Consider the following 12,608-nt stretch of genomic DNA (forward strand, 5'->3'; position numbering starts at 1 on the left):
TCTCCACTCCAACCCCGGGCCACCCCCCCCCCAAAATAAATGAGCCAATGTCACGTTTGACATTCTCACCGTCGTTACACCCGCCACGGTGTCTGGTCAGAGCTCTCTGAATGATACTTCTGATGTTAGCAAGGCTTTTAAACCCCTTTCATATCGTTCTGTTACCTCAGTCATCTGCCCTTGCTTTTCTGCCAGGAAGGGGTCGACCACAATCATGCCCAGGTCTAAACAGGCCTATTGCCTTTCCCTGAGCTTATTTACTCAGTACATTATTGACTTTACTTCCAGTATTTATGTCGTTACTGCTCCATGTCCAGTGAGACCTACCTGCAGTTGCTTACATTTGAAACATAATTATTTTTTCACACTGCTGGTTATTTTCTGGAGCGGTTTTGTTGAGTGCATTGAGGTGATGACCGTAGTGACAGTCTGTACATTGTTAAGCTGAATGCCTGCATGTCGGTTTTTGAAATAATCACAGGATACACACAGGATAGTTCGGGCATTGGAAGGGGACCGCGCCTGACCCTGACCCCTTGTCCGGTTCTCTCCCCTGTGCAGGTAGAGCCAGCCTGTACGGAAAGTCCTCTCTGCGCATCGAGCAGGTGCGCTCTGACGACCAGGGCTGGTACGAGTGCAAGGTCCTGATGCTGGAGCAGCAGTACGACACCTTCCATAACGGCAGCTGGGTGCACCTCACGGTGAACGGTGAGCGTGCCCGCCAGGCGCCATCGCCAGACGCCTGACCCAAAGCATCGCACTCACGAGCGTTAAACTCAACAGAGGATAAATTGCCAACTTTTTATGGGGGATGGGGGGGTGAAGACACTGACATTTTAAGCATTGAAAAATATTTTAATGCTTAAAATACATAAAAATGCAGTGCATATATCATACATACATATACAGTACATATTCACTCACTGAGCACTTTATTAGGTTGATCTGTACATCGGCTTTTATAATTCACCGGCAGTTCCGGTTTTGGGATGTGCATGTTACGCTTTCTTACAAGCAGACGCTGTCTCCGGGGGAACAACCAGCATCTCCCTTGATGCAGTATAGCACACACACACACACACACACACACATACAGCCATACACACACACACGCACACATACATCCATACACACACACGCACAGACACACACACACACACACACACAGGAGCCTGATGTCATGAAACACTTCCTATCACTTCCTCTGTAGCCCTGCTTTCTGCTAACAAGCCCAACACCATTCCTGCAGCTAGCGACAGGGGTACTTAAGATGGCAGCCCTGACATTTTTTCATTTATTTAAAAGAATGTTTTTTGCTGTTGCCGCATTTACCGCTCTGAGAGAAACTGCAGTAAAATGCATTACGGGTATCCAGGCCCAGGGACTGTTCATCACTATTCTTGTTAATGTCCTTTTTAAAAGCCCAGCAACAGAAGTTACACCGTGCACACACTCTCAGAAATGAAGTGACAGTGGAGGTCCATTTTTGTACTTCACGGACCGAATTACCCAAATACACCGTAAAAGTTCATAATGTTCTCTTTGGGTACACATTTGTACATTTCCCAAGCAAAATAGGTACAAATTAATTTTATGCAGGTATCGCAGGGCGAGGCGACGAGGGAAGGGGGGGCGATAAAGAAGTACGCGGAGGCGGTGAAATTCTGTGTCTGGCTGGGCACTCTTTAATCGAGCCGCTCATCGCCAGCAAGGTGGAGTGGTGACAGGCCAGTTTATCAAGGCCTTGCCCTGCAGTCAGAGTGGGCTAAGTCGTGGGCATTCGTTGTGTTTTCGGTGCGGAGGTGAATCTCCTTAATAAAGTCCCATCCCTCATTACATTAAAAACGAATAGCCTTGTGCCTGCGCTGCTCAGAGCGGTACGGTACAGTGATAAATGATAGGAGTCATAGAAAAGCTTGAATCACTTGTTCTCTTCGCTGTTGATGTTTCGGTGGACTGCGCTACATTAAGAGGGCTTGTTGCTTTTAGGCATGAAGGCTTTGTGTTGTTAATCTGATAATTCAGAAGTTCTGTCTGTTACTGTCTAGTAAGCAATAACTCACAATATTCCACTCCACATTATTTAGCCCGATTTTAACATTGTATAGAAGTACAGTATTGTTTAGAATGGAATAATTATTTTATAAATATGATAAATTTCAACAAAGAATTGGTTTCTGTTCTAAATTTTGTAACTCTTTTACCCCTCATTAGTGTTTTTTTTGCCCCTTATTAATGTGCGTTAGGATAATACAATAGTGTACTTCACTATATTGCTTTATGCTGATGTAGTGCCCCACTACAGTCAAGGATGTGCACTTATTCAAAGACGAGGACGGTGTTAAAATGTGGAAAGCCCATCAGCTTCTGGTTATCGGGGGTGGTGTGGAGAAGGAGGGGAGCTGTGAACGAGCTGGGATTACATCACCGTCTCTATTCCCCTCCCGTCATATGATGTCACCGCCGCCGCCTCTAACCCGGATTTTTTTAAAAAGAGACGCCTCGTGCCCGTCCAAGAATGTATTTCTGTGGCTGGATATTCACAGACTCCCCGCGGCTGGCACGCCGCGTGTAATTATGATGGATAAAGCCGGCAATTCCGCCGCCTGTCATCGGAGCCGCTGGAAGATGGTGGAAGCTGCTGGTGGCGTGATAAGAGGGCAGAGCTTCGCTGGGGCTGTCAGCGAGTTGATTACCGGAGCCCGCCCCGCCCGCCCCGGCTACGCTGTGTTCCTGTGATATTCCGCACCCTCGCACGTCGGCAGAGAGCCTCGGGCACCGCGAGGAACGTGTCATCAGCTGAGGAGAAAGGGGCGGGGCCAGGAAGATGATGCAATGAGCTCCCGTGTAGCCCAGAGGTGGGGTAACTGCCCAGGGGTCTCTGGCTGCACCCTGTGGTTATGATGAAAAAAAGGACAGTGGAAGACACGGTCATAAGAACCATTTCTGGTATGGGAAGCTAGGAATCATGTTCTTGGAAGTTGTTTTATTTCTAAGGTCTTGCCAAGCCAGATTGTTCCATTTTGTGAAACAGGGACTAGGAAAAGAATTAAGGTGTAAATCTAAGAGACAATCTCATGTCTGACGCACAATATATTTAAACGTATCTCTGGACCTTCATTGATAAGTCTTCACCATGCGCTGTAAATTTGTTAATTCACCAGTTAGTACTTCATCATCAGCAGGCCTCCCTCCTTTTGTGCTGAGCTCAGGACAAAGTGAACATTTAAATAAGAAAATATAACGCAAAAACCCTTCCTGCCTTTCCTGGAAATGAGATTATTATACATGACCTGCAGTCACTGTTCACGCTGTTGATGAGTAAAAGGAAAGGATAGAGAGACCCAAACGATGTGCCTCCCTCTTCCTGGTCCATAAAGCCTCCCTGTTGAGCTGAATGAGGGCGGGGTGGGAGAACACGGCCTCGGGTCCCGCTGAAGGTGGCTCACTGGTGCAGACGAGGCGGGGACGAGGCAGGGACGAGCCCTGGCCCCAGATCTGTCTCCTTCAGAGCGAAGCGCTGCGCGCCATTACTCAAGCAGCTACCGCTAATATTTACCGCCATTATTTTTAGCAAGGCTTCGCAGTTCAGCCATCAGCGCGAATGGGTCGTTTGCAGGCGAACACATTCTTTGATGGCAGTACATTTCGCCCGGGTGTGATGTAATTGCTTGCAGCACATTGGATGCGGGCTCGTCTAATAGACAGTGGACAGAATGTCCTCCCGGTCCCCTTTTATTTGAACAGAAGCCATTTCTGAGTGAAAGTACTAACAGGGACATCAGAACTATCCCACATTCAGATGCTGAAGGAATCAAATAAATGTGCCAGTCGTGTCTTGCACTTGCAAAAAAAAAGTTACAGGAAGAACTTCTTCCATTACGACTTTGAAACTGAGATGTGACTGAAGGTTTTGGATGTTGTTGAATTCATATTCACAAATACTGTATACCTTAAGTTTAGCGATCCTGCCTTGCTGTTCTGACTCCTATACTAGCCTGACCCTATAGGAAAACCCACTGGCTTAGCTTTGTTATCCTCTTTACTGACCTCTTCCATCTCTGACCAAGGCATGGCCACGTGTCTGTGCGGGGTTGCTGCTTTCTCAGGACGAGGGTAATGGTGTGTTGAGAGGCTTATTCTCAGCCTTCCCGGGGCCTGCTTTCAGCAGATGCCCAGGTTAATGTGATATCAGAGCATCATGTGCCTGGTCCAGACTGGTGCTTTTAATCCCAACATTTTCCTACGTGTTTTCTTTCTGGTTTGAAGAGTTGCAGTGATAAACTGACTTGGCCTTTTCACCTGACTTGGATCTGCATTCACACACGCCACACGCCACACAGGTCATTACTCTGGTCTTTTATTGTATCACTGCTTCCCATCGTGTCTTCACCTTTACATTTACGTCTGTTATTTTATTTAGGGGACATATTTATTCATTCTGAGTGACATAATTAGGCCTTTCACACCGGCAAGACTCCGTGCCAGTTCCGGTTCCCAAACCTAATTTTGAACCAGCCAGCGCGTTGAGACCGAAAATAAATTGGTTCGGAACCTGAAAAGTTGGTTCTCAGTTGGAACCAAAAAATAGTTGGTTTTTCCTTACGAGCCATGATGTCATCAGTGGGTGTGTCATATTCTGCCTGCCTTGTGCATTGAGCAACGCCCTCCGTTGATGATGGAGGGCGGTGGAACTTTGGTTCTGCTTAAACTGGTATGGACGTGGGCTGGTTCGCCAGAAAGCACAAAGGTTCTGAGACTCCAGAATGGAACCAGAGCCAGAACCAGAACCGTGTCTGTCTGAAATGAGATGAAGACCCCCTCTGGTCTCTCAGCAAAAAAAGCGTTATGGTTAGCCTGCTGCGCTAATGCGTGAGGTCACCAGCCAAAGGGAACTAATCCTGTGGAAGGATACATATCATTATATCTCACATCTGACTTTCACATCTGAACGCTCTTCCTCAGTATCTCTTCCTCAGTATGGAAATAGGTGAGTTAATTAAAATTTTGAAAGGTCCAATGATCTTAAGTAATTAAAATGTTTTATGATTTTAAAAATGATACCTTCACTTTTAAATATATACCCAACCTCTTTAATTCATGTAAAAGCACTTCTGTGTACTCTTCTAGTAATCTCGTGAATTACTCTTGCAGGAGTTATATGTCTTCTTAAAGTGCTTTCAGGATGCTCGACCCAGATCCTGTTGGGCCACAGTAATTCATAGCATCTTACAGTAAGCCTGTCTGTTCCTGGGGGCCACAGTAATTCATAGCAACTTAAGACTTGTTCTGGAGGGCCACAGTACTTCATAGCAACTTAAGCTTGGTCCTGGGGACAATATAATTCTGGACCTGTTGTTCTGCAGCGTCCACACTAGAGGTTTGTACTGAGTTAGAAATAAGGGGCGAGCCCACCTATGCCCGACTTCTTTATGGACAGACCCGGACCTGCCCAAACAGGTTTGTTGTTGTTCGTATTTATCCAAACAGGCTAGCCAGTTGGCTTTAGTCCTTCTATCAATGGCACAGTCATTTTGGTTGCTAATGCTGATGGTTTACAACGAGCAACAAAGATATGCTACAATAGTATAGAATTAATCTCCAAATAAAAATAGAGGTGAAGATCCTCATAACGCACCAAAAACAGGAAACATAGTATTTAAAGTGTCGGAACAAAACTCCTAGTTAGTCTTCTGTGATATGCATTTCATTATTCTTCTTCATTTTTGATAACTGACATTTTCCAGTCCTTGGTCAGCTCATCACCATGGCAACAAATGATTTGCCAAAGAAACCAAGCCAATCTACCTCAGATGTACTACTTGCCTTTCCACAGTAGCTTTATGCAAACTACAACAGTGGCAAAGGCTCAGTAGTATTATAGAGTTCAGTGGGCTAAGCAAAGTTCTGGCCCAGGTTACCAAGACTCCAGTGAAAGATATTTAAAAAATGTAGTTTGAAAGAGTATGATGATCCAAAACTATGATGATCCACCAAGGGACTAAGTTGCCATTCATGTAAATTTTGTTAAAAAGGAGCCTTTAAACATTACTCACTGTCCTGTCAAATACGGCTCTTTTAATCTAGTTGAGTTTAACAGTACTCTAAATGGTAAATGGTTGGAATTTATATAGCGCCTTTATCCAAAGCGCTGTACAATTGATGCTTCTCATTCACCCATTCATACACACACTCACACACCAACCAATTGGCTGCCATGCAAGGCGCCGACCAGCTCGTCAAGAGCATTTGGGGGTTAGGTGTCTGGCTCAGGGACACTCCGACACAGCCCGGGCGGGGGATCGAACCTGCAAACCCTCCAACTGCCAGAGCCATACAAAACTACAAAAACTGGAAGTTTTGTGCCATTGTTGTCAATCGTTGTTAACAGCTGGCAGAAGTATGGCTATGCTACTGTATGTAAACTTCCAGGTTACAGAGATGTTACAGAGCTAAAACAGAATGTAGATCAGTCAGAATGCAGACCAGATACTATGCAGACCTTACGCTCTCTGTGCAGACTTTGAGTTCACTGGCCCTTAAATCATCTGAATCTAATGACAATCTCAATTTAATCGATTTAACCTCCCTTGCGCAGTTCTGTAGGTGTGTGTGGAAATGGCTGTAAATCTGGTTTGTGGAGAAGTTTTACAATCGTTCCTGGGTGTATTTCATTTCGGGGGGTTGCTGTCCATTCATACGTCTCATTCATTCAGGGCACCATTTCAAAAAAGAAAATCTTTGGTGCACAACACATTTGTGGCAGACGCTCAAACCACAAGGCTGCCAATCAGTGGTTTAGTAATTGAATTCCAGCTGGGGAATCCTTAAACGGTGACAGCGTATTGGTGCCCTGTGGTAACCTCCCTGCACGAGCCCTGCCGCCCAGACCTCTGATGGTGAAGACATGCTCTTACTAACAAACCAGTTTGAGGCTCTGTATCAAAAATCTGCTTCAGATCATGCTGGGATAACCTTGGTGAAATGATTTTAGCATGACTCCAGGTCACCACTGATCCTCCAGGGTTTAGCAGAATGCCTGCAGATGGAAGAAACTTACATCTTCATTCCCCGTTTAATTTTTTTTAGCGATTGTTTGATCTGAGTGATTTTCCTTGTGCTGGTTGGTTTGCGTGACTGGCTTTCGCAGAAAAATGACAGTGACGGTATTTCCCTGGTTGGCTTAATGATTAATAGGTAAGCAGGTACTGTTCCGTACTTTATGCGAACCACAAACCACAAAACAAAAGGAAAGTAATGGATCGAAAAAAGAGCACAGAGCCATCCGATTTGTAGAAGTCTTTTAATATTCATGACACTCTGAGATGGCACTTCAGCCATGTCTTCAGGTGAAGTATTCCAGAATCCAGCTCAATTATCCCGAGAGCAAGAGTCAGAAAATTCGATCGGTGTCCTACTTCTCTCAAATGAGAGTTACTGTCGGGGTGACAGAAGTTAGCAAACTTTGCTAAACGGTGCCGCGGTCAAGCCTCTGAAACGCTGCCGCAGGAAACAGAAGCAGATGAAAATCACACTCCCGTTCCTCTCCTTACCCAGTCTGGCTCATGACATCATCTTCATCACCAGGTCTTCCAGGTGCTAATTAGATGGTAGACGTAGATGCTCCGTGTTTAATTAGGAGACCGTGGCTGGGAGTGGAGGCTTGTGACAGTGTGTGTCGGTGCCTCTTCAGGGGAAGGGAATAATGAGGTAGTCTTACTATGGGCGTGTTGAGGATCCAGTGTTTTAATCCCACAAGATGACATCATCCTCAGCACCTGATTAACCAGCTCAGCAGTGCAGTTTGGAGACAGACACTGCAGGCTCGCTGCAGCTTGTACATTCTGTTCCGCAGTTGTTCTCTGCTGTCTGGACGGCAGTTTGAAGATTCACACGTAACGCTGGCGTGACCGTCTTTCGTTTCACCACTGCCTTATCTACCTCCTGAGATACTGCAGAAAAAAAACTACAATTATGTTTGACAAAATACAAATGTCTTGGCTGACAAAAAAACATTATGCAGTTTAAAAAAATATTACTCATGTTATTTTTATTGAAAGCCCCTTGTAGTGTAGTAGAACCCGTGGTTCTTGAGATTACAACCAAAGACTCTAATGAGGTAAATTATTTATATTCATTTTTATTAAAATGACATTAAATTGCATACATTTTATATGATTGTTTGACTAAATACACACCGCATTAATATGTGTTATGTGTTAATACAGCCCAAAGTGTGTGTGCGGGCGTATGTTCACACACATACTGTGCAGTACAATGGTAGGTGGACCTTAGTTGCAGGCATATAATGCCCCTGTGTGTTGATGGACAGAACTCATGAGACCTTCAATGTCTGATATTATGGCCTGTAGCATAGTGGTTAAAGTAAATGACTGGGACCCGCAAGGTCAGTGGTTCGATCCCCGGTGTAGCCACAATAAGATCCGCACAGCCGTTGGGCCCTTGAGCAAGGCCCTTAACCCTGCATTGCTCCAGGGGAGGATTGTCTCCTGCTTAGCCTAATCAACTGTACGCCGCTCTGGATAAGAGCATCTGCCAAATGCCATTAATGTAATGTAATGTAATGATTGATAACAGTAATTGCATGACTTTGTGGACCTCACCTCTAGAACCTGTTTTAATGTCTGTGAAAGGTGCACTGGGATGGTCTGTTGGTTAAGACAGGAACTTTATATGGGGCTAGTCTGCTTTTCTTCAGCGCAAACGCCATTTTATTCAGTCCCTTTTCATGTGGGGCTCCAGTGCAGCCATGCTAATGTGAGACTGCGAGTGCAGCAAGCTGCGGATCAGGCAGAAGACGACCGCTGTCCCTGGTCCTGAAGGCCCTGCAGTGTCACTGAAACTCGTGGATAGTTGTCCATGGTACTGAAAGCAGGCCGATTCTGCTACAGTGCTGGGGAAAAAAGGGTCAGAGCTGTTACATAATATTAGTGTCTCACTGACTTGACCTTGTGGTTGGTTCAGATGGTAGCTGTCTGTATTTGTGAAAGCTGGGCTCTTCTGGTTGATGTACTTCTGAAGGGCACTGACCCCTTCCCAAAAAGAGGACTTTAGAACAGCTTCTTCCTCCCAAAACTGCACATACTCCATGCACCGTACTTTCCAAGCATTCCGGGAACCGTGCTATCAGTGATCTGAATGTTCACGCAATTCAAGTTCTGGGGTACCCTGATTTAAACCACTGCATCAGGCCTGTCTCAGCACAGTTCTCTCATTGGTACAGCCCACTGTTACAGTTTTAAGAGCCCTTTTGATTGGCTGTGTCCTGTATTTTTTTCCACTTCTCTTCAATATCGTGTCTTCCTACACACTCCTGTAGGGATGAGGTTTCTGCTGTTGGTGCATATCATTTGGGTGTCATGAAATGCCAACATTTGCAGTGTTCTTTCGTGTTAACAAGTGCTTGCTTCTGCTGTAGATCTCTAGGGTGTTGGATGGTTGTGCTAGTCACTGTCTCTCCCTGCCTGTATTTTGCTGCTGTCGGCACTGCCATTCCCTAGCTGAACCATAGATTCTATGACTCGACTTAGCTCAGGTGCCTGAACTGGCTACATCGCTGTGAAGACCCAGAATGCTTCACTCCACTCTGTAAAGGAATGTGCCAGTTACCAGTGATCTCTATGCTGTCTGGCAGTATGCAGCCTTTATTTTGGTAGCGCACAGCATAATTGCATTGCATTTAAAACTTGGCCAGTCTTAATAGCAGGGACAGCATGTTGGTGAGTACAACACAGAGCCTCTAAGGGGCCCATCTGCTCGATTTCATCTGTTTATCCTACTGAAAAGGTTGCTGTGTCTACGCCACTGCAGGGGGGAAAACGGTGAATGGAAACGGACAGTTTGAGTGAGACCGCATTACCGCCCGCGGTCGCTGTCTCCAAGTCGATTATGAATAATGATAAGCGTTGGTTTGCCTTTTTATTTTTTACCCCAGCCATGTGAAATTAGCCTGCAGCCATGATTGCAGAAGAGCAGTACGAGAAGGACAAAGTAAAGGGATTACATGTGTAAGCAGATCAGGCCTCCTAAGGTGATTATGTATGTATGTGTATTATATAAAAAGGGAATTAAAAAGCAAAAATCTCAGTGACACATTGGTCTCCAGAGCTTCTAGTGTTCTACATTAGACAGGGAGAAGAGTTTTCTGGCAGGTGCGCAACATCAATTGTCTCCATGGATGATTTCCAGATCATAATCAGCTGAAAACTGAAGGATCTGGAGATGGGATTTGCATTAATTTCAAGATGTCACTTAACAGAAACCACTGCTTTGTTTCTTTTATTCATTTTCCTTAATTAGCTCTGTATATCAGCACACCGGGGCTTTCTTCCCATTTTTCGTCTGTTGAATCTTCTCATTTTCTCCGCCTCTTTCAGCACCTACTTTGAATGTCAACTGCTTTGAGTGTCCCAGATGAGATTGGCACAGACCCTCAGTGTAGTCACTTAGCTTCCATTATAGCATTTATCCGGCATTATAGGCCCCCTCTTTGCATGATATTTTCCCAGGATGGTAGGTTGATTACATTACATTATTGGCATTTGGCAGACACTCTTATCCAGAGCAACGTCCAGTTGATTAGACTAAGCAGGAGACAATCCTCCCCTGGAGCAATGCAGGGTTAAGGGCCTTGCTCAAGGGCCCAACGGCTGTGCGGATCTTATTGTGATCTGGGATTCGAACCACCAACCTTGCGTCTCCCAGTCATTTACCTTAACCACTACAGGCCGCCCCATACCATTGATGGTTAACATATTTCTCTCATGCTTTGACGAAACATGAGGTCATCATGCACGTTATTTATAGTTACATTGATTTAATATGTTGAAAACATAACCGGGGTCAGCAGCCCTGTTCCTAGAGAGCCGCTGGGTGTGCTGATTTTTGTTTTCACCTTAACATAAGCAAGAAATGTTAGAAACAAGGTGATGTCAATTAACTGTAATCGACTGCTTCCATTGATCAATTAAGTGCTGAGTTACAACGAAAGCCAGCACACCCTGGGGCTCTCCAGGACCAGGGTTGCCGACCCCTGGTTTCGATAAATCAAATTAAAGCTGCTTTGGTTAAGGTTGGAAACCCTAGCCTAGCCATTGTATATCTTACCCTGCTGTGGAGCATACTCAATTGCTGATACCACCTAGTTAGCTACTACTTTTTCAGATGTTTTAAGTGTCTCTGTGAAGTAAAATATAGGTAAGATAGCAGCTTAAAACATAGTGACAAGGTAAAGGTTAAAAACATAGTCACGTAAAATATAGTGACAAGGTAGCAACTTTCAAATCCATGTATATTATATTTTTGGTATGGCAGTAAGTTTATTACAAAGCATATTATAAAGCCGGGGAAAATAATATCAAACTAAGAACAATCACAAGGCCTTCTGCTGCCAGATGGTAATTCATCACATGAGTTTGAGTGAAACAGGAAATGACTGCCATAGACTCATGAAGGGGGTCTGATGAGCCAGCCTGGTTCCATAAATTTCTATGTAAAATTGGGTCTGATGAGCCAGGCTGTTTAAAGCTTTACAGCGAAAGGGGGCAATATTATTTTGGAGAAAAATAAATCAGAGAATACTCTTGAGGGATGGCTTCAGTACAAGAGTAGGCCCACTGAGTTGGAAATTGACTAGAAGTTTGGAGGCTGTTCATCTGAGTAGATTCCGCATTTTTTCAGCTATTTAAAGAAGCCATACATTCGCCTTGCATCTACTTTCAATCCGCAGATATGAATAATAATCTTCACTTGCGGGAAAGTGTATCCATGCCCGAAGAAACTGCAACAAGGCTTCTCTGGTGTCACACACATAAATTATAGGACATTCCACAGACCCGCAGGTTAATACCCTGCCAGAGCTGGGCCAGGGGCAGTGCGTGGTGCAGCCTCCCGGCGTGGTTTGGAGGTAAGGGGGAGAGCAGCTCAGCTGAGCATCCAGCCGGCAGGGCTGGAGAACAGCACAGTGGCCCTGCCTGCTTCAGTATGCCTCTGATCACAGGCAATTCGTCTCTGGCGAGTAGCGTCTCCCTCCATGAGAAAATGTGTTTTCTTCACAGATTGCCTTCACCATGTGAATGGATTATGAGTCTTGCCACCCCCCCCCCCCCCCCTCGTGTTCCCCATCCCATGATGTCAGAGGATATTTCACATGGTTGGTTTGTGAGGCTCGGTCTACGATGTGAAACGTGACTTTGGGTTTTCATTTTTACCATACCTGTGTTTCCATTGCTAAGTGTAATTAACATACATTACAGACACAAGATCACTAATCACTGCTAATTACGTCTTGTTATTTGTGTCTAATTTTATGTCTAATTTCCACAATTTTTTAATTAAAATATGATTATGATGACATTATCTAACGTACAGTAAGATAATTGGCAATATTTAACATAAGATAAGTTAAGCTCATAAATCTCTTTTTAAATCTGAATGATTTAATGTAGCCAGATAATTACAATTCATGTAGAGTAGTACACAGACATAATTCTACACAACCTTACACAGACACAGTCTGATTACATTACAGTCCATGTGGTCAATTAAAAAGTTGGCACCTGCTGGGTGATCTTTATTTAAAAATCACA

At 44.7% G+C, this 12,608-nt stretch overlaps 1 protein-coding gene across 1 annotated transcript in view; it reads left to right on the top strand.

Moving 5' to 3' along the window:
* igsf9bb (immunoglobulin superfamily, member 9Bb) overlaps positions 1-12,608 on the top strand; it is a 134,781-nt gene that overhangs the window by 48,184 nt on the left and 73,989 nt on the right. The window contains exon 3 of the mRNA XM_061250243.1: positions 562-708. Coding sequence (XP_061106227.1) covers positions 562-708 — 147 coding nt within the window. The remainder of the gene's footprint in view (positions 1-561; positions 709-12,608) is intronic.

This window comes from Conger conger, chromosome 7 (assembly GCF_963514075.1).
Source record: "Conger conger chromosome 7, fConCon1.1, whole genome shotgun sequence".
In the NCBI taxonomy this organism is placed as follows: domain Eukaryota; kingdom Metazoa; phylum Chordata; class Actinopteri; order Anguilliformes; family Congridae; genus Conger; species Conger conger.